The sequence below is a fragment of the Etheostoma cragini genome, chromosome 9 (assembly GCF_013103735.1).
Source record: "Etheostoma cragini isolate CJK2018 chromosome 9, CSU_Ecrag_1.0, whole genome shotgun sequence".
Taxonomy (NCBI): domain Eukaryota; kingdom Metazoa; phylum Chordata; class Actinopteri; order Perciformes; family Percidae; genus Etheostoma; species Etheostoma cragini.
The window spans coordinates 4,307,875-4,335,583 of NC_048415.1; the positions used below are offsets into that span (position 1 = coordinate 4,307,875).

The 27,709-nt window shown below is 39.1% G+C and overlaps 2 protein-coding genes across 12 annotated transcripts; one reads left to right on the forward strand and one right to left on the reverse strand.

Annotated features, from left to right (window-relative positions):
* Positions 1–262: 262 nt before the first annotated feature.
* Positions 263–12,033, forward strand: fxr1 (fragile X mental retardation, autosomal homolog 1). 10 transcript variants are annotated; one of them, XM_034880681.1, is made up of 19 exons: positions 263–533; positions 2,489–2,541; positions 2,652–2,745; positions 2,850–2,921; positions 3,187–3,335; positions 3,579–3,672; positions 3,839–3,955; positions 4,590–4,760; positions 5,068–5,146; positions 5,463–5,572; positions 5,730–5,825; positions 6,421–6,552; positions 6,728–6,950; positions 7,630–7,726; positions 7,874–7,995; positions 8,125–8,334; positions 8,657–8,734; positions 9,834–9,919; positions 10,086–12,033. In XM_034880681.1, exons 1-19 carry the CDS (start codon positions 393–395, stop codon positions 10,254–10,256), a joined length of 2,295 nt encoding a protein of 764 aa, XP_034736572.1. In that variant the 5' UTR covers positions 263–392; the 3' UTR covers positions 10,257–12,033. The 10 variants fall into 10 exon arrangements, with proteins under 10 accessions (XP_034736572.1, XP_034736573.1, XP_034736575.1 ...); XM_034880682.1 differs by having other exon boundaries at positions 5,733–5,825; XM_034880684.1 differs by having other exon boundaries at positions 5,739–5,825.
* Positions 12,034–12,821: 788 nt separating this feature from the next.
* Positions 12,822–15,617, reverse strand: dnajc19 (DnaJ (Hsp40) homolog, subfamily C, member 19). Of its 2 annotated transcripts, none has more exons than XM_034880721.1 (6): positions 15,464–15,617; positions 15,003–15,054; positions 13,914–13,987; positions 13,681–13,760; positions 13,412–13,482; positions 12,822–12,992 (listed from the first exon to the last, which is right to left on the reverse strand). In XM_034880721.1, exons 1-6 carry the CDS (start codon positions 15,464–15,466, stop codon positions 12,922–12,924), a joined length of 351 nt encoding a protein of 116 aa, XP_034736612.1. In that variant the 5' UTR covers positions 15,467–15,617; the 3' UTR covers positions 12,822–12,921. The 2 variants fall into 2 exon arrangements, with proteins under 2 accessions (XP_034736612.1, XP_034736613.1); XM_034880722.1 differs by lacking the exon at positions 15,464–15,617 and adding an exon at positions 15,242–15,264.
* Positions 15,618–27,709: the final 12,092 nt, after the last annotated feature.

Genomic DNA, 27,709 nt, shown 5'->3' on the forward strand with positions numbered 1-27,709 from the left:
ATAATACATCATCATATTAATTAATTGATATTTTGTAGCAGTCTTGGAGTAAAAGTACAATATTGGTTTCCAAAATGTAGTGGGGTAGATATATATGTAGCATGAAAATTGTATGCTATATTTTATGATGAAATGATGGAAATACTCAAGTAAATTAGCCTACAAGTACCTCAAAATTGAACTTATGTAGGCTAACGTTACTTTAATAGCTAAATGTAACTTGTTAGCAGCCTACTACCTTTATGGAATTCTCTTAAAGGGCCATGGTAACCAAAATACAGCAGGAAGATGTCCCGGTAACTATGTCAAAAAAAAGCTTCAGTTTGTGGAATTATTGGCGTAAGGAAACACAATTAAGCTTTAAGTAAGTAAGCAGAAAACATACCACTGCCATGCAGGAGTTACCTCTCCAGCCTTCAAACTTCTTCTCTCCCGATGCCTCAAGGAGCACCTGTCGTCCCGACATCCTTTGCGTGTCCAATATGGAAGAACTGGTGGTGGAGGTCCGTGGCTCCAACGGGGCTTATTACAAGGTAAATACCGCCTTATCAATTCAGCATCAACCCGGTAACCACGTTACACGTTACGATATTTTAGTTGAAGTCTCACGGATCACGGCAACAGTTTCCAACTTGCTCTGATCACAATAGCTGCTTGCCATTAGCTTGTACTAGCAATGCTAGCCAACATTAGCTTGCTAATAACACCGCTCGCTAGTCTTTGCCAGTTGTCACTTTTTGGCGACCTTTCTTTAAACTCAGAGTGCATAAACCAAATTATTATCTTCGATTATTGGAATATATAACCGATAAAGGCTTGTATTTATTTTACCAGTCGCTTGGTTACAGCTTCACCGAGCTGAAAGTTAGCTAGCTAACTTGCTAGTTGCCTAAACTGTTGACGTCAAAAGATGTGGCTCAAGTAAACTGCGGTTAGACGTTGTGTTGTAAAACATAGAACGTTCCTGCCAATTTTAACTGTATGACATTTATTCGGTTATGAGAGTTGTTGAACTGATACCACAGCTGTTGATAACACAGCTTTCAAAGTAACGTGATGTTTAAGAAGCGCCGTGGGTGGCTATGACTCGTTGAACTGTACCCACTCAACGGATATCTATTATTTGATACTTCATCACGCCCAAGCTATTTTTTGTGTGTGTATCTGTGAGCCAGCTGTTCCTTGTCAATCCTGACCAGCTGGCATGCTAGAAAAAGGGTCACTGATACCGTAGACTTAAAAGCTATTTCTAGACCTGCTGTCTGCAACAGTCTCCTTTTTTTCCCTCTCTTCTTCTGTGTTTCCTCTCCCTTTCTCTCGTCTCCTCAGCTAAACTGCTCTCCTTTCTATCTTTCATTTTCCTTTCCTCACCTCTATTACTCACATGACTCCTGCACTACTGTTTGATACATACTGCTTTTCTCTGTGTACCCAACCCTGGTTTTATGACTCATTTTGTCCACTTCCCTGATTGATTGTTGCACAGGCTGAAACTTGAACTTATAGTAAAATGTTTTGTAATTGACACCTCACCTACCAAACAAGCAGATTGCTTCAATTGTTTAAGCTCCTGAATACTTCTGATGTGTGTTTATGGCCAGTCAATAAGCACAACTACAGCTAGTCTGGAAGTGTGTTGCTGTTGTGCAAAATACTGTGTAAGACCTTCATACACCCAAATAGGGCTTTTCTTTTTCTAATTTACTGATTGATTTGCACATTTATTGTTTTAGTAATCTTTGTTTTCTACAATGTAATATAACACACCCATTACAATTTCTCGGATCTCTCAAATGTGTAGTCTGACCCAGTTTGTGCAAAATCCAAAGATATAGTGCATATATATATATATATAACACAACACATGACAAAGAATAGGGACTCTTCCTCACTTTTGAGAAGCTGGAAACAGAGACTATTTAGCGTGTCTCTCTTTAAAGAATTAGGAATACTTGATAATCTAATTAGTAACTAGCCTAATTGTCTCAGATTTACACTTGACATCCATAACACTTATTATACGCATTAGACATATTAATGTTCTTCTGTGACAAATTCAAATTTCTTTATTAATCCCACAACGGGTACATTCACAATGTTATATAAGTAAGGATAGTGCAAAAAAAAGACACTGAAAACGTAAAAAAAATTAAATTAAATTAAAAAAATAAGTAAATAATAAACTGTGGAATGGATTTTAAAGCTTCTTGTCAAATAAAATAAGTCCCCTTCATCCATTTGGTGTGTAGTCATGCAGATGCTTTTGTTTTATTTGCCCATGTTTTAAGATCCAAACAAAAACAATAGAGGAAAAGAGTTTTGTGTTTGTCTCCTAAAAGCATTGAAAAGGTACATGAAAACTCTACAGAACTCTACGTAAACTCGTTCTGGAGTGTCAGTGTACCTTAAATAGGGGGCACTTTACTCCAGTCAGCTGTTTTGTTCTTACGCGATAACCCCTGTCTGTGTGTGTCTCTGTATCTTGCAGGGCGTTGTCAAAGACATCCACGATGACTCTCTCACCATTGCCTTTGAGAACAAGTGAGTCCCTATTTTTCCTGTATTCCAGCTGTTTTAAAAACCTGTTGAACATGTTGAAAAATGTAGGACCATGTTTTGAACAGGTAAGGAACTTACCATCTCATTTTTAGTTGGCAGCCAGAGCGCCAGGTGCCCTTCAATGACGTCAGGATGCCACCGCCTGCTGATGCCAAGAAGGAGATTGGAGAGGGCGAGGAGGTGGAGGTTAGGAGGACACATAAATAGTTTTTTTTTCTCTATACTTGTTTCCTTCCTTCCTTCCTTTTTATGTTTGTGTCTCACTCTGTCTCATCTTCATCTCTTTTCAGATCCTCTCTAGAGCCAATGACCAGGAGCCATGTGGTTGGTGGCTGGCTAAAGTCCGCATGATGAAGGGAGCTGTGAGTATTGTTCTTTATGAAGATAAGTTTCTATAATATACACTCAATATTTACATGAATGCTAACAGTATAAAATGATTACTGATACTCTATTGTAGCATTATTATTGTTAATAAAAATTCACCAACATTGCCGTTATCAGTCTATAATACCTTGTAACTAGCAGAGCGTTGAATGGAGAATGATAATGTGGCTAAAATACGTTTAGTTATATTCAGTGTCTTTGGGTTTTATTTAGACACACTAAGCCTGTCTGTCTTTTCAGTTCTATGTGATTGAGTACGCAGCCTGTGATGCAACCTACAATGAGATAGTGACCTTTGAGCGTCTGCGTCCAGTCAACACTAACAAGCCCATCACCAAGAACTCCTTTCACAAGTGCACTGTCCCTGTTCCTCAGGATCTACAAGAAGCGTAAGTACAGCACCAACATTAGGAAGAGACAAATCTTTAATTCACATGCCTGTTGTCTTCATAATTAACGATAAAATGCATATAATAGATTGTTTATTGTTGGTGTTACATATCGTCTGTACTTAGAGAGATTTGCATTTCTCTTAAGAAATTTCTTTTCAATTTCTCCAATCCAATCCCCTGTCAGATGTATTGATAAACCATTTTTTTAAAGTTTAAAGTAAGGTTTTCATTATATTACAGGTGCCAGAATGAGAACGCGCATAAAGACTTTAAGAAAGCCGTGGGAGCGTGTCGCATCTCATACTGCCCCGAGACCAGCCAACTACTGATTGTGGTAACTGGCTTGCTGTAATCCTATGGTGACATTTGGATATTTATAACAGCATCTACTACATGACTTGTCACAACTTCGTCCTGCTCATGTTTGTAAAGTCAATGACTCACCTATTCCTTTCTTTTTCGCTGCATGTGATAAATCCTTCTTTTATTTGTGTGTCTAGTCTACCAATGAGACGACAGTGAAACGTGTGTCTTTGCTGAGTGACATGCACCTGCGCAGCATCAGGACCAAGCTGCTGCTAATGTCACGCAACCACGAGGCCACAAAACACCTGGAGGTCAGTTGGTGATAAGAACACTGTCGTTCAGTCACTGTGGTGACCATAGACTGTATATTAAGATGGACGGATTGACAGCTCCCCAAAATTTAAGTTAAAACATCTGGAAAGCCCCTGATAGTTGGTTACAGAATAGATCATAAATCCTGCCTCCTCCATTTTGGCAGAATGGACATGGACCAAACTAAAAGATCAAAGTACACGTCCAATACATTTTTCCCAATAATGGTTTCTGTCATTTTAAGCAGGTCTTCTTGCTTATGTTTTCGTTTTAGTTCTTGAATATGTGTACATTTTTATTCTGTACAAGTTTGGGTTTAATTAGATATTTGACACGGCGGCTCCACCAGTTTTTATAGCAGCACGTATTGTGTCGGTCAGAGAAAACACTGGTAAGAGAGTTGGTAGTAAAGGATATTCTGATGGGCTAAGTGGGCTTTACAGAAATACCGTTAATACTTGTGATAAGTCAGTTAAATGGAGTAATGTTTTGAAACTTTCAGTTCTTTTTAAAAATTTTAAATAAATTAATATTGGTCAGGTTTGGCTGTAAAAATAAAGTTCAGGTAAGGTGAATTAATTTAAACCAAAACAAGTAACAAATAAATCAAACTTTGCCTTTGTGTTTGTGCAGACCTCCAGGCAGCTGGTGTCGTCCTTCCAGGAGGAGTTCATGGTGAGAACAGATCTGATGGGCCTGGCCATCGGCAGCCATGGCAGCAACATCCAGCAAGCACGGAAAGTTCAGGGTGTCACTGCCATTGACCTCGACGAGGAGACTGGGACCTTCAGGATTTATGGAGAGGTAGGGTTGTGTTGGTGGAGGCATGAGTGTCTGATGGGGGAAAGGAATGCACGAACTGAGTCCTTACAGCAAACCATGTTGAGGGAAACCGTGTGGACATGTATATACTGATATGTGTCCATGTTGCATTTTTTTTTTTTTTTTGGTGGTTATGTTTTTGTTGAAATTTTTAGTGAGTTTGACCATTATCTTTCCGTGATTTAGTGACTGTATTCGGTATGTAGAACATATACAGTAGATGCCTACTTTTGACAGTACATGCGTGTTGAACAAATAAAAGATAAAGTCATCCTGTGTTGTCTTTCAGACAGCAGAAGCAGTAAAGAAGGCCAGGAACTACCTGGAGTTTTTGGAGGACTCTGTCCAGGTGCCCAGGGCTCTCGTTGGTATGTCTATACACATTTACTCCCTGACCTGGAAATCCCCAAACTTGTGTTTACTGGGGGGAGTCACTGGGTAGTAGGAAAATGAAATGTTTTATACGTTGGCCATGATAGTGGGTCCACATTTAAGACAATTGTGTGACACATTGCAAGGCATCTAATATTCATAAGAATGTCTCTGCAACTCCTTTACACACCATAGTTATTTACCTAACTATGAACTGATTTCAGTTTTATTAGTTCATCATCTCTTTAACTTGCAACTGTGTTTCATCATTACTAGTCACCCACTCATCTTTTCACTGCTCTGTGTCTCCAGGCAAAGTGATTGGTAAGAACGGTAAGGTCATCCAGGAGATTGTGGATAAGTCCGGTGTGGTGAGGGTCAGGATCGAAGGAGACAATGACAACAAGCAGCCCCGACAGGAAGTAAGCCTGCTACTGCCACATCTTTTCTGCTTCAAAGCTGCTCGTGGAGCACTGATAAGTGTCACGTGTTTTTGTTTGGTTCTAGCCATGAAAAAAAACACTTTTCACTTGGTTTAGTCAGTCCCATGCTAACATATGTGTTGTCTTTCGTGTTTTGTTGACACAGGGAATGGTCCCATTCACCTTTGTAGGTACTAAGGAGAGTATTGGCAATGTTCAGGTCTTGCTGGAGTACCACATCTCCTACCTCAATGTAAGAATATCTACAGTATGTATATATATGTTTTTGTGTGTGTGTGTGTGCGCTAAATAGGGGAAAAAGGGCTTGTTTTTCAATGCATGTGTGTGTATGTTTTGGCCAATTCTTTGCTTTTGCTCTATGCTTCTTAATAAAAATTTTTGGACAACCAGTGTTTCATTCAGTTGGCAGCATGAAGTGGCACAATGGACATGTTGGAATCATTTCCCTACAGAATGTGTCAGTAATTATGAATGATTTAATAGGAATAATAAACACCTTAGGATTTCTCATTCAAAATACACAAGGTTAGCAGCATTTTTTGGCCATCATCTAGTCACAAATTAAATATGAGAGGAAAAGCATCAGGATCCGTCAGACTCTGAGATTCTTACTCACGAGGTGACAGTGGTCAATTTGTCCCCATGTAGGTTTTGTGGTAAATCAAGTAAAGCTGTTGTAGTTGTAGCATCAGAGAAAAAACAAATCTTGAATTGTGAATTTCACTGTGTATACATTTTGCACTTTCTATGTGTATGTGTTTCCTGTGCATGTTTTGTGCTTTGTTGGTGCTCTGTGTGTGTTTGTTTTGCACGGTGTGTGTGTGTAGGAGATGGTGGAGCTTCTTGCGGAAGGCCAGCAGCTAGAGGAAGAGCTGAGGCAGATTGTGGATTATACACAGGGAAGCAGCCTAGCAAGATTCAGAATAAGCAACACAAGTCACAATGGATGCGATGTAGATGTGTGTATGATGATAATGAATGTGTATCCAGTGATGACCCTTCATACGAAAAAAATCTATTTCTCTGAGATTTGCTTGATTTTGTGAAACAAAAGAAATAATTTTTGTTTTACTGGTTTGTCTCATTTCCCTTCTCTTTATTCTTACCATTTCCCTTATTTGTTTTCCCTTCTAGGAGGTTGAGCAGCTTCGTCTGGAGAGGATGCAGATTGATGAACAGTTACGTCAGATAACCCAGGGTCACCGCCCAGGAGACCGAGAGAAAGGAGAAAGAGGGGAAATAGGAGGGTTTAATACAGATAACAGTGCCAATGCCTCCTCTGCCTCTTTACATGGCAGTCGCTCCTACAACGGTCGAGGGCGTGGGCGCCGAGGCCATGGCTACAGCACTGGATATGGTACTCACCTTTTAAAAACAATTATTCCAATTTGGAGAAATCCAGCTATTTCTTGTTGTGGGGATGATAATTTAAACTTTGGCATGATAAAGGTATAATAGAAATTTCTCATTTGTTTGAAAGTGGGATTATTCTTTCATTCATTAAGCTTCAGCAGAAATATGGAGTTCTTTCTTCCCATTTGTTTAGATATTTTCAAATAAGGCTTGTAGTCAACTCGGAGCATGGCTCCTTGCAAGAAGCTGAACCATCAAAAAATTAGTTTTTAATAAACAAAGAATAACTGTATCTCAAAGATTTATAGTGCTGTCATTGCAAGCTCAATGGCAAGTACAGACTATTTAGGACAAACGTGTGAACAAGATCTTCATATGGAAATACTCCCAAAAGATTGGTCTTTTATTTGCAGGAAAGTACACAAATGCTACTATAATTTAAGGCAATATATATACACACACACACACACACACACACACAACAAAAAATTATTAGGTTATTTGCTGACAGAGATTGCTGACAGCGATTAAAAATTGTGCCATTTCTACAAGAAATCAGAAACAAAACCCATCAGGAGTTGTAATTTCTGTAAAAAAGAAGGATCCAAGTGTACTCCAGAAGTTTAACGTTTGTCCTTACTGTGTGGCGGTCTTTCTCTTTTGTGTTTGGTTGATTCTTCCAGGCACAAATTCCGAGCAGTCCAACGCCTCTGAGACAGATTCGGAGCGCAGGGAAGAGCTCAGTGACTGGTCTCTTGCTGTAGAGGACCAGGAAAGGTAAGTTTATAAAAGAAAATATATATCATACCCAAAGATGGACAAAATGTGTAGCTGTTTTTATTTTGTGGTGGTAGCTGTGTCTTTGCTACTAAACTGCACTTACACGTTTTATCAGTTGACTGATTTATTGACTGATTGATTGACTTGCAGAGAGAGGGAGAGAGGCTCAAGACCACAGAGAGATGGCCGCAGGAGGCCTGGACCCGGTAGAGGTCGAGGAGGGCCCGGAGGACGGGGGAGAGGAGGAAGAGGAGGATACAACAGCTCTGGTAAAATTCACTCTTAGATGATATAAAAATAGAAACACAAAAAATACCCCTTGTAAAAGACTTCTCATTTGTTACTTTGACAATAAAAATATGTACATGTATATCATTTCTGGTAATGTGATTTTGCAGCAGGGCCTCGGGACCATGAGGATAACCATGCCTATGGAGCCGCTGAGACAAACACCGAGACAGACCAGACAGCTGATACAGATGCTAGCGAGTCCAATTTGCCAGCGAACCGCCGCAGGAGATCTCGACGGCGCAGAACAGACGAGGACACCACTCTGATGGATGGCATGAGCGAGTCAGACAACGCCTCCATGAGTGAAAATGGAATAGGTAGGGAAGTCACATTATTTGGAAAGATCACGTCACAAGTCTTCTTCATGCACACACAAACTCAAACAGTGCATACATGTAAAACATCATGGCAGAGTTCATTAGTCACAAAACAGCCAGTGCTAGCAGAAAGTCTGTCATACATTTTGTTAGTGTTAACGTTGTTGCTGTTTTTAGCTGTCGGGGCTGTGCAGAATGTGCAGCAGTGCATCACTTTTCATTTTAAGTGTTAAAGCAGCCTTTGCAGTGCAAAGACAGATCTCTGGTGAAAAGTCAATTTAAGCCTCAAATCCCTCTCTTTGTGATGACCTAACACCCTTAGATGACTCAGAAGCTAAACCTCAGCGACGTAACCGTAGTCGACGTCGCCACATCCGCCTGCCTGAGGAGAGGCAGCCAGGTAACCATGGCAACTGACAGTGTTCCCCTCCTTGAACAGTGCTCCTAATTGTTTGGCTAAAAAGTTGCCCACCCGGCATGTTTTTTCTTTTTGTTGTGTGTCAGACAACAACAAACTAAACCGAATAGTTGTTAACATTGTGTAGATCTCTTTAAATACATTGTAATTGAGTGTTGCTTGCTTTTGCTAGATGATTGGATGTGGTTGGTTGACTGACTGGCCTAAACTCGCCACACTGGTTTGCTGTGCCAATTGAAAGTATACAAGTAGCATTACTTTTTCATTGACAACTACAATACAGCTTGATGGTTTTCAAGTTGTCAGGCTCTCAATGGCAGTCCTGGTTTGTGTAGGCCTGCACAATTTGGGGAAAATGTTTTTTTTGCTTAGAATTGGTATCATGATTTGATCATGACCACAATATTTTTGACCACAACAAAACAAATTGTCAGTGCCAAACATATACTGTTTGTCACTCACAGAAGAAAGTAGTAGCGTTTTTGATGCAGTTGGCTTGAAAAATTAACTGAGAATCATCAGTCATTAAACATTTTTGTTTTATTAAAATCAAAGTTATTTGAAAATTAAATTAAGATTGTGATTTTATAACGGTTAATCGTGCAGGCCTATTTGTGGTGTGTTATAGTAAGCCTGCCCTCTAACTTATCTTTCTGTGGTGTTGTCTTAGATGTTGAGCATAGATAGCGTCCAGTTAGGCCACTGTAATCTGCAAGAAGTAGTACTGTTTGTAAAGTCTAAAAGTGGTGTAACGCTCTTTTCCCAGAGTGCCAAGACAGGATCTAGTATAACATTTCTCAAAACTGTTAAAACATGCTTACTTTCCACAGCAGTTGGCCAACAATGGACCAAATGTGAAAACATATTTTCTCTTCATTCCTGATTTGCAACGTCCGCTACTTTCCATGCGTGCTACTTTCCATGCGTGCCACTAAACCAAAAGGGGTGTGAAGTGTGAAATCAATATTGTGAATACGTTCTGAAGGGACGGGAAAGATATGCTCACTTTCACAGCACTGAGAGAACACTTTAGTTTCTGTTATTTGAAGAAAACCATTTTTTCCCTCTGTTGTCTGTACAGTGACAGTGGCTGACTACATATCCCGGGCTGAATCTCAGAGCAGACAGATGACGACCACCAAGGACACCAAGAAAAACAAGGATTTGGTCAGTACTTTAATATCAATTATTAATACATTGTTAACCTTTTGAGAAGTCTCTTTGACCTGGACTTCTTTTTACTTCTGAATGTAGATGCTGCTTTGTGAAATAATGGGGAAATATTTGAATACTTTTGAAGTGCATTATTTGTCCATCCCACATTTGTTTCCAGGGTCAGGTGGATACCATTGCTGAGGACAGCCCACCGTCTGCCCCAGCAACCACCAATGGGTCTAACAACGATGCTGCCATCAGTAAAGGGAGCAATGCTTCTGTAGCTTCCGCCAAAATCGCCTACAAGGGGGACTCTAACCCACAACCTGTTGTTAACGGACTGTCCTAGTCAGACCCGAGCGAAGGAAATGGTTTCAAATATTTGAAATTCTTTGGCTGCACTTGGTTTAATCTCCCAGTCTCTGGAGAAGCCTTTAAAGAGAAACATTTAAACACAACAAGCACTGTTCATTTTTTATTTTATTTTACAAGTATTTGAAACCTGCTTCACTGCGCAAGTTCGAGAGGTCTGAGCCTTTATACACTTGTTCTGTCCAACTATTCATTTTACTACAGTTTTTTTTAACAATAGTTCTTCCTGTATGAGCTTGCCAAAGATAGTCAAACAGACACACACAGATTTACAGACGTATACTTAGTATACTTGACTGTACTTTTTGGTCCACTCTTCATTGAGAGCTCGGGGAGAGGTCGGACTGAATGCAGTATTCATAAAATGCAGACAGGGATTCCACTCAAACCCATACTATGGTATGAATGCAGTTTTTTTATTATTTTTTTTTTTATCAGTACAAATATTATCATAGGAGGATTTTAGAGCAGCAACGAGTCTGTATTTAACCCGGTGGACTCAGAAAGCTGCCTCCACAACTTTTTTCAGGATGTTTTGTGTATCTGAAGTAGTTTGTAAATTACATTTTCTGCATGAGCACTACCACAGTGCAGATAGGTTTGTTGGAAACCCAAGTATGTTTGACATACAGTACATGTGATCATCTGTTGTGCCTTGAGAGTAGATTCAACATGTTGTTGCCTGGCTCTGTACACCATCTGAAATCTTTTCACTTATTTTATTTCTGTTTTACTTGGTCACCCATCGTCTGCCACAGTTGAACCAGATGAGCTGTCTCCTTGTTCTATATGTACCCTTCGGCACTGGAGGCAAAAACTAGTGGTCGCTACACGGTGATCAAAAAGACACTGAATGGATTTCAGAGGCATATCTTTAAAATCAGGTGTGTCTATTCTTAATGTTTGTGGGGGAAATGAGTCCAGTTATTCTTTATATATATATCTGTTGAGGAGTTTGACATTAGCTGCTTTCTGTTTTTCAATATGCAACCACTTTGGTCATACAAGAAATGTTATTACAGCGTGTCCGGAAGAGAAACAAACCATAGAAGAGTTGTTTTCTTTGCACTGAAACATAACCTTTTTCTGTTAAAGTTGATTGTAGTTGGGTCTGGAAACTGGCATGTTACTATTAAGTGCTGGACAAAGATGTAGCCATCAGTGCTGGGTTTCCTGGAAACATCTCATTGATAAACATGTAATCAAATATATGACAAGAGGGCTACTGAGTGTTGTTTCCTACCAGAAGTCCAGCTAAATAAAGAGACTCAACGCATGTTTGCAGTATCTTGGAGGTTAATATCCCCTTTTACATGCCCACTATTGCAAAAGTCCTGTTTTGATTATCGTGGTGTTAAGATGTTTCTGGAAAACCAAGCCCAGGTCACGGGGATGTCATTTTCATGGTTCTTCCACAGACTGACTGGCTGGAAACTGGTCATGACTGTTCCACTAAGGAAGGAGATTCATTTGGTTTATTTATTTAAAAATGTACAGTATTTAAAAAAAAAAAAAGAATCAAAAACAAGAGAATCTTTTCTTTTTCTTGACACTAAAATATGCGTTACCTAAGGTTTTCTTTTGAGACAACTGACAATTTGGACTACTGAGAGTTGTGACACCCCAAGTGTTTTTGTTGGGTCAACTACAGTATTTTTTTTTTAAGGATCATTCTGGTTGGTTGATGTGCAATATGTTTTGTATGCAGGTAGTTCTTAAATAAACTTGATCTTCCATGTAGATCTAAAACTCAACTGTGTCTGGCTCTCTTAAGAAAAGTGATGACAAAAGTTATAAATATCATCTCCAGTATTTGTTTTGTTCCTGAAGTAGTGAATGTTCTCTTAGACCCTGTTTACACGTACATGGTTATTTAGAAAAACAGACATTTCCTTTTGTTTACATGCAAACGGAGAATTTTCCCCTGAAAACTATTCTTTCTGTAATCTGCGGCCAGAGTGGAGATTTTGGAAAACTTATGCATGTAAACTGAGACAAGCGGAGGTTTTAGCTTAGTAGCTTACAAGTAAGTGAGGAAGATAATAGCGGGGAACTGATTTGCTGCTGTTGCTATTTTCAGGATTCTGATAGGCTAATGGACTTGAGCTTCTCGATACACTGGCACCTACAGGTTTGGCATGATGGCATATGTACACGGGTACGTGTAAACACTTTTCTGAAAACTGACAGCTGTGCACGATGTAAATTTTGAAAACGGAGAAGTTGAAATGTCCATTTATGAAAATAGCCGGTTAAGTATAAATGTAGCATAAATCTGATTGTTAGAGTATTTTACACAAATATTCAGGAACATATGAAGTTTCTGTTAACATATTTCAGTATAAGCCACACGCTTATCAGAGCTATATTAAGTCACTGCTTCTTCATTTTTGGAGAGCTTTCCAGTATATGTGGTCTGTGTAACTTACCCTAAACTTTTAGTAAACAATCATGAGGATAAGTGTATTGTTTTCAGTTTTAAGAGAAACATTCCTGAAAAAGCAAACAAAATCTACAATACAACATAATAATGAGGGAGAACTTCAATAACAATTTATATGAAGTGTGGTTTTATTTGATAATGTTACAAAAGTCTGGAAATCGCTTAAGTCAGTGAGACAGCATGGATAAGCTGGCGTGTTCTATTTCTTTGTCTGGGCGTCCATTAAATCCTTTGCTTCATTTATCTTCGCTGCTAGATAGGGAGATCCACCTGAGAGAGAGAGAAAGAGAGAGACAGACAGACACGTTATATTTTGTGCATTCTAACAACATAGTGAAAGAAAGAAAGAATTGTAATTTCCCTTGCGGGATAATAAAAGTATATATATATTATTTTTAATTTGGAAAAGTAATTTTTTACGATTCCGCCTCATTACCTACAATATTTAGAACTGACTAAAACCTGTCCAAAAGTTTTGCCATTATATTGTTTTTTCTGGTACGCAATGAAGTTTACATTTAGCTCCTGGGTAATAAGTAATCTCTTACCGGAAAAATAACACTTGAAACAAAGCAAATAAATGCAGTGTACTGTAGATACATTGTTAACTTACTCTATAAGTCTCCGGAGAACTTTAATTTAACACTACAGTGTCCATAGGAATCTATAAGAACAGACGGGGAACTTACCTCTATCCGGGTGGTTCAGGATCATCAGTCTTCTATGTGCCTCTCTGATCTTACTCGTGTTAGCTGTGGGACTGGAAGAGAACAATGATCCAACGGTGAATTATTATGGTTATCGTGTGAATAATCTCTGCTGTAACGGAGAGTACAGTGACAGACAACAAGACAAGTTTAACGTGCAGTATTCCTTTACCTATGTGATGTACAGTAACTTGGAACTGGTGGACTTAATTGAGAACCAGTGCTTGGTGGTGGAAAGAGTGTCCACTTACCTGACACCCAAAACCAGGGAAGCTTCTCTCTTTGTCATCTTTGGATCAAATCCTCCTCGATAGTACCCTCCTCCAAAAGCCTGCAACAAAAAGGTACAGTTCACAGCTCAACACGATGGGTCTGCTAACCGACCCTTGCTTGGAAAAACATGTATTTAACATAAAGTGAGAGATCAGAGGTGTCTAGCATGTATACCTTCATTAAGAGGTTAACTTATTGTATGCATGCTTACCGGCTTGGGAAAACTCTGAAGGGCCAGTTTCATCTGAGGCTCCATCTGCTTCATGGCTTGCATGGCATAGCGACCTGAGAAACAAATAAATTGGGAAGCGCACAGTAAGTTTATGCTAAATATTAATATAACCTAATATGGATATCTGTGTGATTGTCTTTATCAATTCATTTTTATTCAAGCACTAATGCTGACTGTATTTCTTTAGTAGTTTCAGACTGGGAGATAAGTTTAGAGTCAATACCAGTGATAAGAATATCATTCCAATACCCATGGGTATGATATAAAAGTATTCCAACTGATGTTCCATGTAATGAACTGTACTCCACTGTTTCGCATTACATCAGGGCAACTTTTAAAACGTTAAAAACGTCACTCATTGTGTTAGATTTGAATTAGAATTTGTTTTGAATAATTGGTTTCAAAAGAAATGTGTGATGATAACCAATGTGACCGTATTATAACAATCCTATTGCATAGATATTAATACATTTCAATACTTTATTATTGCTCACCCTTTTTTAATAATATCAAAAACTGCTGCAGGCATTATAAAAATCCTGCAGTGATCTGAAAGGTGAGTTATCTGATTTCTGGAACTTGTTTTACTTACTGCATTTCATATTTTTATTGTTAAGGTTTCAGGACTTCACTTCAGACAATGTCTGTCAACTTTAAACTAGTGGTCGCTTCAAGGTGAGTGGTCAAAACACTGAAGTAAGTTAAATAATAAATGAAATAACTTTTCCGCATTCTCTGTCAAGGTAAGTATTAACATATGTATCAGCATGACAGAAACATTAGCTTTTATGAGAGTTACTTGCCATACTAGTTCCTCTAAGCAGGCTCCAACATTTCAACGTTCCTTTGTCCCACTGTCCATTAAAGCCTTTAACTATCTCCACCTAGGCTGTAGCTAGCTTCCCTTCTTCTTGTTTATTGATCACTGTTTATATGTTGTATTTTGTGTGTGTGTTCGTCTGTCTGTACTTTTCTGATGTAGATGTGATTTTGTTCAGCAGACACTGTTGTGTCAGAGGCAAATTTCCTCTTGGGACAATAAAGTCCATCTCATTTTATCTTGCTCACCTGCAAATCCAGCTGCTGCCAGAGCCAGTCCCACTGCCACCATGGAACTGGCCTGGAGGTTGACAGAGAAAGAGATGGAAATCAGGAAAAACATCAGGACACAGATAATCACCAGCACCAACTAAATTAACAACCTGCAGTGTAAACAGATGGCACATGACCAAGCTGCCGTATATTGAGAAGCCTAAGCATGTAACGTCAGCTACGATTATTTCAAACCACGATAGATGATCTCTTACCATACTGACGTCGGTTAGCGGGCTAATCAATACTGTCAAGTAAATGTTTTGTAGGTCTGGTCACGTCGTGACGCCGGTCGTGTTGGGTTATGCAGAGTCGAGTACAGCTAGCTAGCATTAGCTTAGCCGTTTAGAAGTAACGTTCAATAACCTTTCGGCATACTCCCGATCATGCAATCGTTGTCAGACTGTTACAGTCAGTAAATACCAAGTCCCACCTACCATGTCTTTGTGTTATGTTCCGTTTCTGCTGAAGATCAGTATCATAACTTTTGACCTCTCATGTTTCGTCACTCAAGCAAGCGTGCATGTGTTTGTGCCGTAAATTGCGGAGAACTGTCGTAAAGCGTTGGAATGGCCAGAGCCGGTAGTTCCTCTTCCTCCCCCTATGTTCCTCTTCCTCCCCCTATGTTCCTCTTCCTCCCCCTATGTCCCTCTTCCTCCCCCTATGTCCCTCGCCCGGTCAGGGTCAATCTGTCAAACGGTCTAATTGGCAGATTTGAACGACCAGCCCCGCCTACAACTCTATTTAAGCCCCTCACTTGCCTTCAGGCGTTTGATCGCTAGCTAGTGCTCCATACGAATACTACTGAGAGCTAAACGCTAGAATAGAATAGAATAGAATAGAAGTTGGACGTTCAACTTTTTGGCGGTAATGGAAAGTTAATTTGAATTCCTTTATTTCAATGATGTTACCATGAAAGATATAACTGAAGTTGGCTAAGTTGTGAGTTTCTATCATTGATGTAGAAAGAGAAGCTTTCTATTTGGCCAAGCTAAATGCTGCTGTTAGTAAACTGTTAGCTCATGCAAACCAGCATAAAAACACATTTCCTGTAATTGCTTGTCAGCTACCCGTTCTACACGGAGGCGCTGGGTTGTGGATGTCTTTGAGCTTTTGAAGCTCAAGAAGCTGCATTACATGAGCCACTCAAGGTTTTTAATTGGGTTTGGCACCCATTTTTTTTTGGACTAACTTACCTTTTACTTGGAATTCCCTGCTAGAGACACAAACGTAGGACAACGTGATTGAAGGGATTGATATATTCTGTAATTATTCATATTTAATCATTGTTTTATTGTCTCTAGACTATATGTTGTGGTTGTCTATTGTATGTAATGTATAAGCCAATAAAATTTTGAAAATAGTCCATGCTTGTGTGCACTTTAGCTGTAAACATTTTTATGGTGGCTAGTTAGCATTAGCTTACTGTGCTACAACCATAAAAAAAGCACACAACCATTCCGTGTTGAGCTGGAATTGCAGCTCAGTTTTGTTAGCTTGCAGTATAGCTAATGTTTGCGCTTAAAATGTTCTAGCTATTATGAGCATTTAAACTGCACTGCATGTAGCCAAGACAACTGGAATAAATAGGAAACAATAGTAGCAAGTAATTTAGCAATGTAACTTGTGTGAAACACTGGTTACAGGATATACAAATGCTATAATTTTGTGTAGCACTTTGAAAGGACTTAGCCATGTTAGTTACACAGCCATATTGTATACTGGATGTGTCTACAGTAAGCTACTGGTCCAAACCATAGAGCTCAACAAGAGACCTTGGGTTCCGGAAGAAAATTTCCCATTTGTTTCTCCCATTGACGTTTGGAAAAATCTTGAGTTTTTGACCATGCCTTTCATTTTCAGTGAAAACAAACCAAAAGTCCAAAAAGTCAAAGGTACAAGACTGTTTACATAATTTCATTAGCGCGCGAAGGAACTACTCATCCCATAAACCACTGAATAAAGTTAATATTTGTTTAGCTAACAGCTAATTTGGCTTACATACAGCTAGACAGCATGTATTAACTTTAAAAGGTCCTTAAAATAAAACCTGAAAATAACCATTTGAATATATAACCGCTGTTATGTGAGCTGTAGCCTGCTTCCCCAGTGTTTAGTTTGAGTTTACATTATTTTAGACTTAATCAAGCGGTTGGCTGAATTAGCAGTTAGCTTCCAGGTGGAGGCTAAGCGCAGAAGCATAGAACAGACCGTGATTCATGCAGTGTAATAAATCCTCAACCTGTGCATAACGGATCTTGCTGGCAGCACAGATTGGGTACCAACCGCTCCTCCTCCTCACAAGCAGGAGTTTCACCAATCAGAGGCATCTCTGTGAGATTGTGGGATGATTCAGAATTGTGGGTAATGAAGTAATTATCCAAGACAGAAAATAAAAGAAATCAGTCTCAAAACAATGTTGATGCCCCATGAACTTTCGGCATCTATTTTCATATACAATCACTTAGTCACGTTGTAGCTGGTTTTAAGTCTTTTATCGACTTACAATCTTGAATTATGGTCTTGTTGATTTTAAAATTGGCGATTAAGGGGGTGTTTTAGGGTATGGCTATATGATAATGTATTCTCTTTATTGATCCCCTTTGGGGAAATCAAAATTTACACTTTATTAACCACTACACACAAGCCTGAAATACACACACATATTCAGGTCCTATACATGTGGAGGTATTAATGGAGAGATGTCAGAGTGAGTGGAGCACCTTGGCAGTGCCAAGGAGGTGAACTGGCATCTCGCCAGCTACCAGTCCACACTCTGTTCTTTGCTTCATACCCCAGCAACCCTCAGGTTCCCAACCCAACTCCTTAAGCTACTGCCAATGTGATTGCCAGTGAAACTGTGTAACGTCACCCCTCCCTCTTGTCTAAATCGTCACATCCACAACCAAAATGGCAAACTTAACAACAGCAGATCTCCCCAAATGAATGGATGACATCACACGTGTGCTGTCCATTAATATACAGTCTATGGTCCTAACTGACCTGAAGGTCAATACAATTTGAAAGTAAACGACTGTTTGAAATTACACAAAACTTTCATGTAAGCACATGAAACTAAACTTTTTTTTTTTTTTTTGGCTGAAGTCTCCTTAGGGGCCCCGTGAAGAAGAGAGGAGCTGCAGGGAATACACAGACTCACATCCCTCTGCTGTGAATCTGTTGCTTCAATGGTTGTTCAGGTGAGTGTCTGCTGATTTAGGGGATTTTACCTGTTTGGCTGTTTATCAGCTTTTTTTCTCCACAAAACATAAAAAATATCAATTGATATTGACTTTCTCACCTTTATGCTTACTGGAAATATTGTTTTGTGTGAAAATGTTATGCTGATGTGTCTGGAAAAAAAAAAAACTGAGGAAAGGTTTTGACTGTCACACTCTGTGGCCCAAAGTTGGTGTGTAATGAAACAATCACCTACTTTATAACAAAATTAAACCAGTCAACCACAGCCCCTGAATTTTGGAGAAAGTGTCCACAATGATTTTAGTAGAACATTTTTTGAATTTTATTCAAATTAGCCATTCAAAGTACTTCCCAGATGATAGCTTTAATATCCTCTTTTAAATGTTACATGATGCATGATCTAACTGATCAGAAGGGAAACTGCGCAGAAATCACTGCATTTTAAAATGAGAAATATAAATGTTGAAGATGATTAGATGCATTTGTAGTGAAGCCATATACTGCTTAATGTCCCAGGCAATGTCTGGCTTCTCTTGGGCATTACATCATAGATGTTTGGACATCAGAGCTGTAATATATTTCCCTAAGTATAACGGCTTTATCAGCCTTATTCTTTCTTCCTATAAACCCAGATTTAATGCAATCTAATGAATGCCATTTACTAAGTGAGTTGGCTCTTTGTACAGGACCCTGTGACTGAAGTCTGTTTGGCCAAATATTTTACCACAGTAATGAGTTATTTCATGATTACAGTTTTCATCTCTCAGTTTACAAGTGTTAATTTAGTTTAACCATATTTTACAGTTCACAAACATTTAATTACCATCTTCTATTGTTTTCCACATGCATGCAGCTACAGTATACAAGGCTGTGATAAATAACTATTTTCATTTGATTAATCTGTTGATTCTTCCCAAAAATCTTTAAAAAACGGTCCATAAATATCCATTACTATTTGCCGGAGCTCAAGATGACATCTTCCTATTGGTTAATTTTGTCTTACCAAAAGTCAAAAACCCATAAATATTTAGTTTACAGTGATGTTAAAAAGACAAAAACAACAAACCAAGCCAATTGAGAACTTTGAACCTGTAAATGTTTGTTTTTGCTTGATGAATGACTTAAAAAGTGAATTATCAATTTGTTGCTTCTTAATACAACACCAACCCCGGTAGTGTTCACAAGTAAAACAGTGGGGAGATTACAATGGAGTGTCTCTCATACAAGCAGGCCTCTGAATAAACAACAGCTGTATGCTGCAGTGACATGCAGCTCTCCCATAGCTAAACCAGAGTCTGCTTCTACTGTGCTGTATATGGAGGCTCCCTGGCTCAGGGTGATGGCTAGTTATAGGACAGAAGATGCTTTGAACATCTGCAGGCTGTTTGTGAGGAGCAATTTAAACCCTAACGTGTCCTGCTGTGTCTCTTCTACCATTGGAACGAAACACAGGAAAGCAGCTAACACAATAGGACAGTGAAGGGCCCAATTATTGCCCCTATCATTTACATAATTACAATGTTTTTCAAAAGCAGGGGCAGTATAGAAATTGTAAATTGTAGTGGACCCGCTGTCTCTTTTTATTGAAAGTCATATTTGAATGGAGAGAGCCTGTTCTGCTAGCCAGGCAGCCAGGCTGAAGCAAGAGGTCCCAATCAGCCAGCCTCACAGACTACTCATTGAATAGGATTTAAAAAGCCAACTGTGTGGAGAAATGAGAGTTTTGCCCCCAAATCATATGGAATTACAGTGCTGGTTGCATATGGGGTGAGCCAGTGGCAAGCACAAAAGCCCACAGGAAGCAGCTATTTCTGTGTGTTTTATTAACCCAACCAAGCAATTTAATTCTTTTGTTCGGGGGAGTTCTACTTCATTGATTAACAAAAGCGGGGATATAATTTTTTCAGCCCCTTTTGAAAAGCCTGAAATGTCAAGCCTTTTAAAGGAGATTATTCTGCCTGTGTGCGATGAATAGAGCCCAGAGTAACCTTTTGTCTACAATTAAATATTCCAGCATAAATATAAAAGAAAATCAGAGATGGGGAAGATTGAGTCAGGAGAGATTGGAGAGGTAGATCCTCAGCCCGATAGTGGCAACAGCCTGGCTCTAATTAGATATGCCAGGCGGGCTGTGAGCAGTCACTCTCCACAGCACGCCGAGAGAAGAGGCAGCCTGAGAGAGGACAGAGGAAACCTATCTGCTCATCTGTCTGTCCAGCGCCTTCCTCTGGGCATCCACAAGGTATTTCAGGAGACTTTGTATTGTTTTGTTTCCCGCCGTTATTTGTTTTCCTGACATCTTTGCCGCCGTTGAGGGAGAGTCTGAAAGGCAATGCCTTCTGGGAGCTGCATAAACAGAGAGAGCTGAATTAAGAAAAAAAAGTTGTGAGATTGTTTATGATTTTAAGGAGTGATTAAGAAAACAATAAGATACTTTAGGGACAGAGAGGTTTCCCCCCCACTCAAGAGGTAAACTGAGGCAGCCTGGAGGAGATGAAGATGAAGGATAGGAAGTTTGGATCCATGCAGGGCTGCATTTGATTGTTTTGTGAGTTGCAGCAGGACTTAGCATTTGCATTGTGCACTGAGGAGGCTGAACTGTACGTGGACCGAGGTGACCTGCATGCTTTGATATGCCAGTGAGCTTTACACTGTTGTCTCCGTTCCTTGTGGAAAACATTTATTTGATGATAAAAGTTTTGTTAGTTGATCAGAAGTTTTTGAGATGGCCGTTGTGTGCAGTTGGGTGAAGCTGTCATCTTCTGTTATGAAACACTTTCTCTTTGAGATTTTGAATTTGATTTATTTAAATAAATTGAGTAAAGGAGGTAATGAAAGCCTTTAACTGTGTCCTGCTGGTTAAGTTTGAGCTGGGTGCTACTTTACTCTCAAGTGTTGATGGATGGTGCTGTGACCTCTTGTCAATGGATTATTTCTTCTCTGACCAATCATTGTCGGGAGTGACTTCATGAGAACGACTTATTTCCACCAATAGGAGTGGTCCTCCTGTTGTCTTTTTGACACGATACCTTTGTGTATATTCACATAGCTTTTTGACGCATGCTCATACTTTGTTTACCACCTTTAACGTGTTTACTAGAGAATTGTTTTCATTCTGGAGCTTATTTAAATGCTTTTTTCTGATCCAACTAAATATTTTGTCAAAATCTAGATCACTAAGATACTCATCATTCCGGTTAGATACGTTTAGCCATTTAGCAGGTCTCGTTATTCAAACAAATTACTTTCAAGTATAACAGTTTCTATTGATTTATTAAAGATGAGGTTTCATCAAGTAGGCCAACTGTTTTTTGATTCCCTGGAAAATGTATTTTCACATCCACATGGAAAAGAAAAATCTCAATACCTTTTTTATATTAACATGTATTAGAGGCATTTGTATAAAACAGTCCTATATGAATGGCAGGTCGTCTGCAGAAGTTACAATTATGATTCCAAATTGTTTGCTAAAAAATTCTGATGGGAGACGGAAGATGAAAAGCAGTATTTTTATATATTGTATGTTGTTAGTGAGAAAGGACTAAGATCTACTTCTCTCTACTTAATTTGAAATATCTGGAACCACTCAAGGGCTCCTGACTGTATTTTGCCTGAGCATTGAGCAGCCTTAAAATTGCTGACACCAGTGTTAGTTGACTTAGTCAAATCTTCCTCCCCCTAGATTATGTGCAAATTATTCAACTAAGAATAGATTTTGTATTTGACCATGCAGGCATGAACAGCACATCATCATTCAAGAACGTATTACTTATTACTCACTAAAATCCTTAACATTTAACGTAATAAATCAAAAGGAAAGCATTGGTTTTGTTGCCTGATTACATCATGCAATGCTGTATTTTTCTCAAAATAGTTCCTTTTGTTTTGAAAATTTCATAATGTCACAAATCATAATGTCTAAATTTGTCAAATCTGATTGGCATCTGTCACTAAATAATGTTTAAATTTGAGCTCTAACTGTACAGTTGTAGTTACTGGACGACGTCTTACAGGTATTTCTGTGTGACCCACAACACTAAGGCAGGGTATCACTAAATAACCCAGTACCAAGTAGTATCAAAACCTGTCCAGGGAACTGATACCTGTATTAAATCCTTTTGGTGCCTAGATATAGAAAAAAATGACTCGCAGCCAATAACCCCGTTCTTCGTTTCAATGTAACATGTGATTGGCCGACTTCCTCAGCAGCTACAACCCATACAGTATGTGGTGTGGTGAAGTCCAGCGCGGCATATTTGACTGAGTTGGCAGTTTAGCCTGCTGAGAAACTTCCATTCACATGATGGGTATTGAAATAAGTACAACATTTGTTTTTAATGGTACTGGTATTGTAGTTTTCAATTACGCATCCATGTATGGTTTTGTATAGCCAGCTTATTCAAGATCATATGTGGATGCTTTTCTTTTTTTTTTTTTTTCTTTTTTTTTTTATAGCTAACACTGAATCACTGAACAAAAGGACATAGGGAGGGTGGTGGTAACTTCACCCTCTGGATGCCACAGTTCCTCCAAACAAGATTAAATACTTGCTACTTTTGCTTCATGTTCACCAAAGTGTCTAAAATTCTGGATCAATGAGTCCAAATTAAACTGCACCATATATTTTATTTGTATCTAAATAGGTTAAATCATGGCATGTTATTTATCCATCTGTCAGTCAAAATAATGGTTGCTGCTTTCACCGCTGTTGATTCCAAGTCTTTTAATAAATTTAATGAAGCCCTAATTGTCTTTTAATTTTATTGGATTCATTCCTATCTTAAAGCCCTGTCTTGAAATAATACTCAATAATTCCTGAGTGATGAAAGAAATCAGAGCCTGATTGATGTTACACCTCTGTGTGCTGATAGTGGTCTGGTCTCAGATAGACAGGATGATGTGATAGACCATCGAAGGCTAATCTCCATTCTAGGGGAGCCACTTGTAAGTTAGGCTATGTGTAGTTTTTGTCCTTGACGTGCCACTTCCGCAATTGCTCCAGTGCCACAGGAAATTCCGCCGGATGCATTTCTTTTTACTGTTTCCTTTCGCTTTCTTTGTTTTGGAATTTTAATCTCCAGTGGATTTATGAGGATGATGGTTAACTTCTCCACAGATCTCGGTATGGTAAATTGACACAGCTAGCTAGAATATCTGTCCTATCTGAGTTTTCTCAGGTTTTCTCAGGTTTTCTCTGTTTGGGGGGTGGTAGTACCTCAGTCCATAGGGAGTTGGGTTGGGAACCGGAGGGTCACTGGTTCAAATCCCCGTATGGACCCAAAAAGTTGGGAGCGTGGATTGGTGGCTGGAGAGATGCCAGTTCACCTCCTGGGCACTGCCAGGTGCCCTTGAGCAAGGCACCGTACCCCCCCGACCGCTCAGGGCGCTGGTTCAGCTGGCAGCCCACTCACTCTGACATCTCTCCATGTATAGTGCATGTATAGGTCCTGAGCATGTGTGTGTATTTCAGGCCTGTGTGTGAGTACTAACAAAAAGTGTGTACACAGAGTGTAGTGCAGTAATTTCCCCATTGGGGACTAATAAACAAATTATCTTAATTATCTATTATCTTATCTCTCACACGACTAACACTCTCTCACTAACAACTTTTTAACGTACACATGATCCCCCTAAACAAGTTCCTTCCCGAGGCTGTTTAGCAGAGGCTCCGTGCAGAGCTTAGCAACACCCAAGACAAATGTGATTGGTTTAAAGAAATGCCAATAGACCAGAGCATGTTTTTCTTTCATCCTGGAAGGCTGTGTGGACGAGCCAGACCGTCCTCCACTTCACAGCGCTGTGGAGGAAGGTCCGGCAAAGTGAGACTATGTTATGTGTGAATGTGACATGGGAAATTTCGGAGGAAACACACACTGAAGACGCTTGGACCATAAATACAGTGATTAGATGCTGTTCCCCTTGTCTGTATACAAAACAAATATACTGCGATAAAACAGCAGCCTTTCAAAAATGGGATATTTAAGTTTTTTAAATTTGTGAAAATCACTCAAATGAAAAACGTCATGGCATTCAGTTTCACGTGTTCAAGATCTAACTTATTTACCTCTAATGTATTATGTAAACAAAAGTCAATTTTGTAGCATACAATATATTCATTGGCCTTTTAGGTTTCTTTGGCCTTAAGATTTAGAAAGTCACTGCATCACATCTTCGATTACAATATGCCCCTCTCTGGACACCTCCAAAAGGTCCTAGCAACCTGTTGTCAAAGTCTCCAGACTTCTGGTTCGAATCCAGAATTATCCTAGGATGTTTGTTTCATGTCATCCCCCCCTACCCGCCTCATTTTTTCTCATAGCTCTACCAGCTATTTTCAATTAAAGGCCAATTAATTTCCCCAAAAGTAGCTTATTTAAGTCCTTAACAGACTCATGTTTGGGCTAGAGATTCATTCAAATTGATTGGAGTGGCATTTGGACCCTGTTAGAATAAATGATGATAAATCTATTGGAATGTAATTATATAAACCCCAAAATGTCAATGGCAAACCCTCGTACCACTCTCTCTTTGCTTGAGAACCGACCTTTGAATCTGCCTACTCCACCGAGGTGACAATTCTGCCTGATCTCATGCAAACTGTCGGCTACTGTGCTAACCATTTAACCTAAACCTAAGTCAAACTGCCAAACATTTTAACCCCATTCCTCCCCTGGACTTCATCTTAATTCTTATCTCAACCCTAAACCAAAAAGTTAATCCTAAACACACACACACACAGTCTCTCACACACGAATGCGCATGCATACATGCACACACGCACACACTCACACACTCATACTTTTTCTCTCTCTCACACACACACACACACACACACACACACACACACACACACACACACACACACACAATCTAATGTCACCTCTACTGCAGCAGCCTGTTTTTCCCCCAGAGGGCTTTATCTGAGCTGTGGAGGGCTGATTGGAGGAGGCAGCAGCAATGACTGCAGGTCGTGAGGTCACCACCCTGTTATGATAACTAAACTCTGAGGTCAAACGCCTAAACGGCAGCGTGCTCTGCCAGCTGATGATGCCTGATAACAGAAGATGAACATTGCTTTGTTATTTTAACAGTTTGAATCAAAATTCATCTATTAATAGGATTAGATTTTTGTTATATTTTCCATGCCAGACCCACCAACCTATCCTAACAACGGCTAACCAAAATGTTCTTTTTTTTTTATGGATTGTTTGACCTTTTATTTTTTTGACCTTGAACATTTTTTAATTGTAGTGGTAGACTATGTACTCTATACATTTTACTTTTACCAAAACACTTTAAAACAGTAAACATTACAAAAGTATTGGTATTGTATATTACAAACAGTTAATCATGCTACATGTTTCAAGAATATTATAATTAGATTTTAATGCGTTTGCAACCCTGCACATAAACACAAAGATAAGACTACAAGATATTTTACCAGTTTTTCTGTATTTTGGCAATTGTTTATCATTTTCAACACCTCATTGCATTCCGCAAAATAAGAATACAATGTTAACTGAAGTTAACTGTTCACACAATACAGTACATGAGCTATTTAAATTAGCTGGAGACTTGAAGAATTTGCTCTTACCAGTGCATGCCAGCAATCCCCACCAATTGGTCCCCCAAAAATATTTGCTGGGAACCTATTCTTTGTAAGTCTTTACAAATATTCACTGAAATAACCAAGCAGGCATGCCTTATTAGACCATCCACATTTTCAGCATGTAGCTTGCTAGCTTGAAGGTTGTTGTTGTTTCACATAGCGAACGGCAACAACACAGACATCAGAGCAGACATCCATGTCAGACTTTATCCTGGAAATGTACTTCCGTTTATCCAGACTAGACATTATGTAACAAACCAGAAGTACACAAGAAATGTTTGTTTTGTTTGGCACCACAGTGTGTGGTTGTCTTCCCAGACAGTCAAACATGCAGACAGACAGGTGTGCTGGTAGTCAGACATGCAGTAGAGGCACACTGACTTTTACAGATGGTCAGAGCACATTTGTAAATCTGGCATAATGCTGATTTTTTACTTTTCCAAAAAGGACTGCTAGCCTGGCAGAAAGGAAACAAGAATTATTCAATCAAACAGCTCTCCTTCCATATCCAGATTTGACTCCAGGCGCGAATAGCCTGCTGCATAATCCTTTTATCAAACCCTCCGATGGAATATTCTTATTGGAAACACCCAGAGAGAGAAATAATATTAAGGTCATTTCTATCTCTAGTTTATTTTCTCCTATAAAAAAAAAAAATCACTCCCGCTTTCCATTTTTATCTTGAGACAATAATTACTTCTGGTTTGCGGATGGAGACCTAACTGCTGATTATGAATGTTCTCTGACCACTAAGAGAATCTTTGCCCTTATCAGTAATAATGAAATCAAAGTGTCCACATTTGGAATAAAAAAAATAATAATTTAAAAACCGCATCTCGGGGAAAGTTTGTTCATACTGTGCTGTGGTGAGCCTCCTTTGGGCAGGTTGGAGGGGAAATGTAATGTGGGTCAGTTGGTGCTGATGGCTGGTAGTACTAATACTGTATCTCTAGTGGTAGATATGGAAGCTATGAGAGCTGCTGTACAGGCCTGTCAGCGTTTTACAGCCTCATATCTCTGTTCAGTGTGTGCAGCCCAGGCTTATTGTTGTATTAAAACAATATTCCTCAGTGGATAATTTCAATTCTCCAAGCTGTTTTACCCCCAGAGAAGTTCAGGTGCCTTCTATTTTTCTCACATATCTCAATTTCAGTGACTGCAATAACTTCAGGAGTTTTATCAACTGTTAAATGTCCACCTTCAAAGTGTACATAGACAATGTTTAAAAAAAAAAGGCTTACTAAAGCTGTATATTATGTGGCACACACTCATGTGTTTAATCCAGCATTTTAAACCAGAACAGGGCTGTCATTCTTGAATTGCACCCCCAAAATGTTTCACCTTTTTCAAAGTCATCTTGTGTTTGTGGGCTAGAGAGCATCTCAAAGATAGGCTGTACAATGAAGCCTGAATATTCTTTTGCTAAATTTGGACTAAAATCAGCCCTTTCTGGTGACTTTTGGTCAAACTTCTCAAATAAATGTATGTTGAACACTAGGGTTGTTGAAATTAATCATTGCAGACAATGCAGTGACGGACAATAATCAATTCTTGCCTACTGATGTTACTTGTTAATTTTGCAGGTGCTGCTTTTGCCGTTTGTCTGTTGTCTATGTTCAGACTCCACTACATTCAGAAAGTTCCCTTTTTTTTTTTTTTTTTTTTTAGAACAGTTTGTTAATGAAAACCTTGTGTAACAATATATAATGAATTTGAGGAGGTGGCGCATTGGGATATTTATCGTAATCTATCGTTATCAAATTGAATCGTGAGGCCAGTGAAGATTCACATCTCTACTGAACACATTTTCTTGCACCAGATTTACCAGGTTAATACTTTTCACAGCAAGAGTATGAGATGTCCTGACAAATTT

Coding starts and splice junctions, on each gene's coding strand:
- fxr1 (XM_034880681.1), top strand. CDS start 393: ATGCAGGAGTTACCTCTCCAGCCTTCAAACTTCTTCTCTCCCGATGCC. Junction 534..2,488: donor CCAACGGGGCTTATTACAAG/GTAAATACCGCC, acceptor TGTATCTTGCAG/GGCGTTGTCAAAGACATCCA. Junction 4,761..5,067: donor CCTTCAGGATTTATGGAGAG/GTAGGGTTGTGT, acceptor GTTGTCTTTCAG/ACAGCAGAAGCAGTAAAGAA.
- dnajc19 (XM_034880721.1), bottom strand. Junction 13,988..15,002: donor GGCAGCAGCTGGATTTGCAG/GTGAGCAAGATA, acceptor TTTGTTTCTCAG/GTCGCTATGCCATGCAAGCC. Junction 13,761..13,913: donor TTCAGAGTTTTCCCAAGCCG/GTAAGCATGCAT, acceptor TTTTTGTTGCAG/GCTTTTGGAGGAGGGTACTA.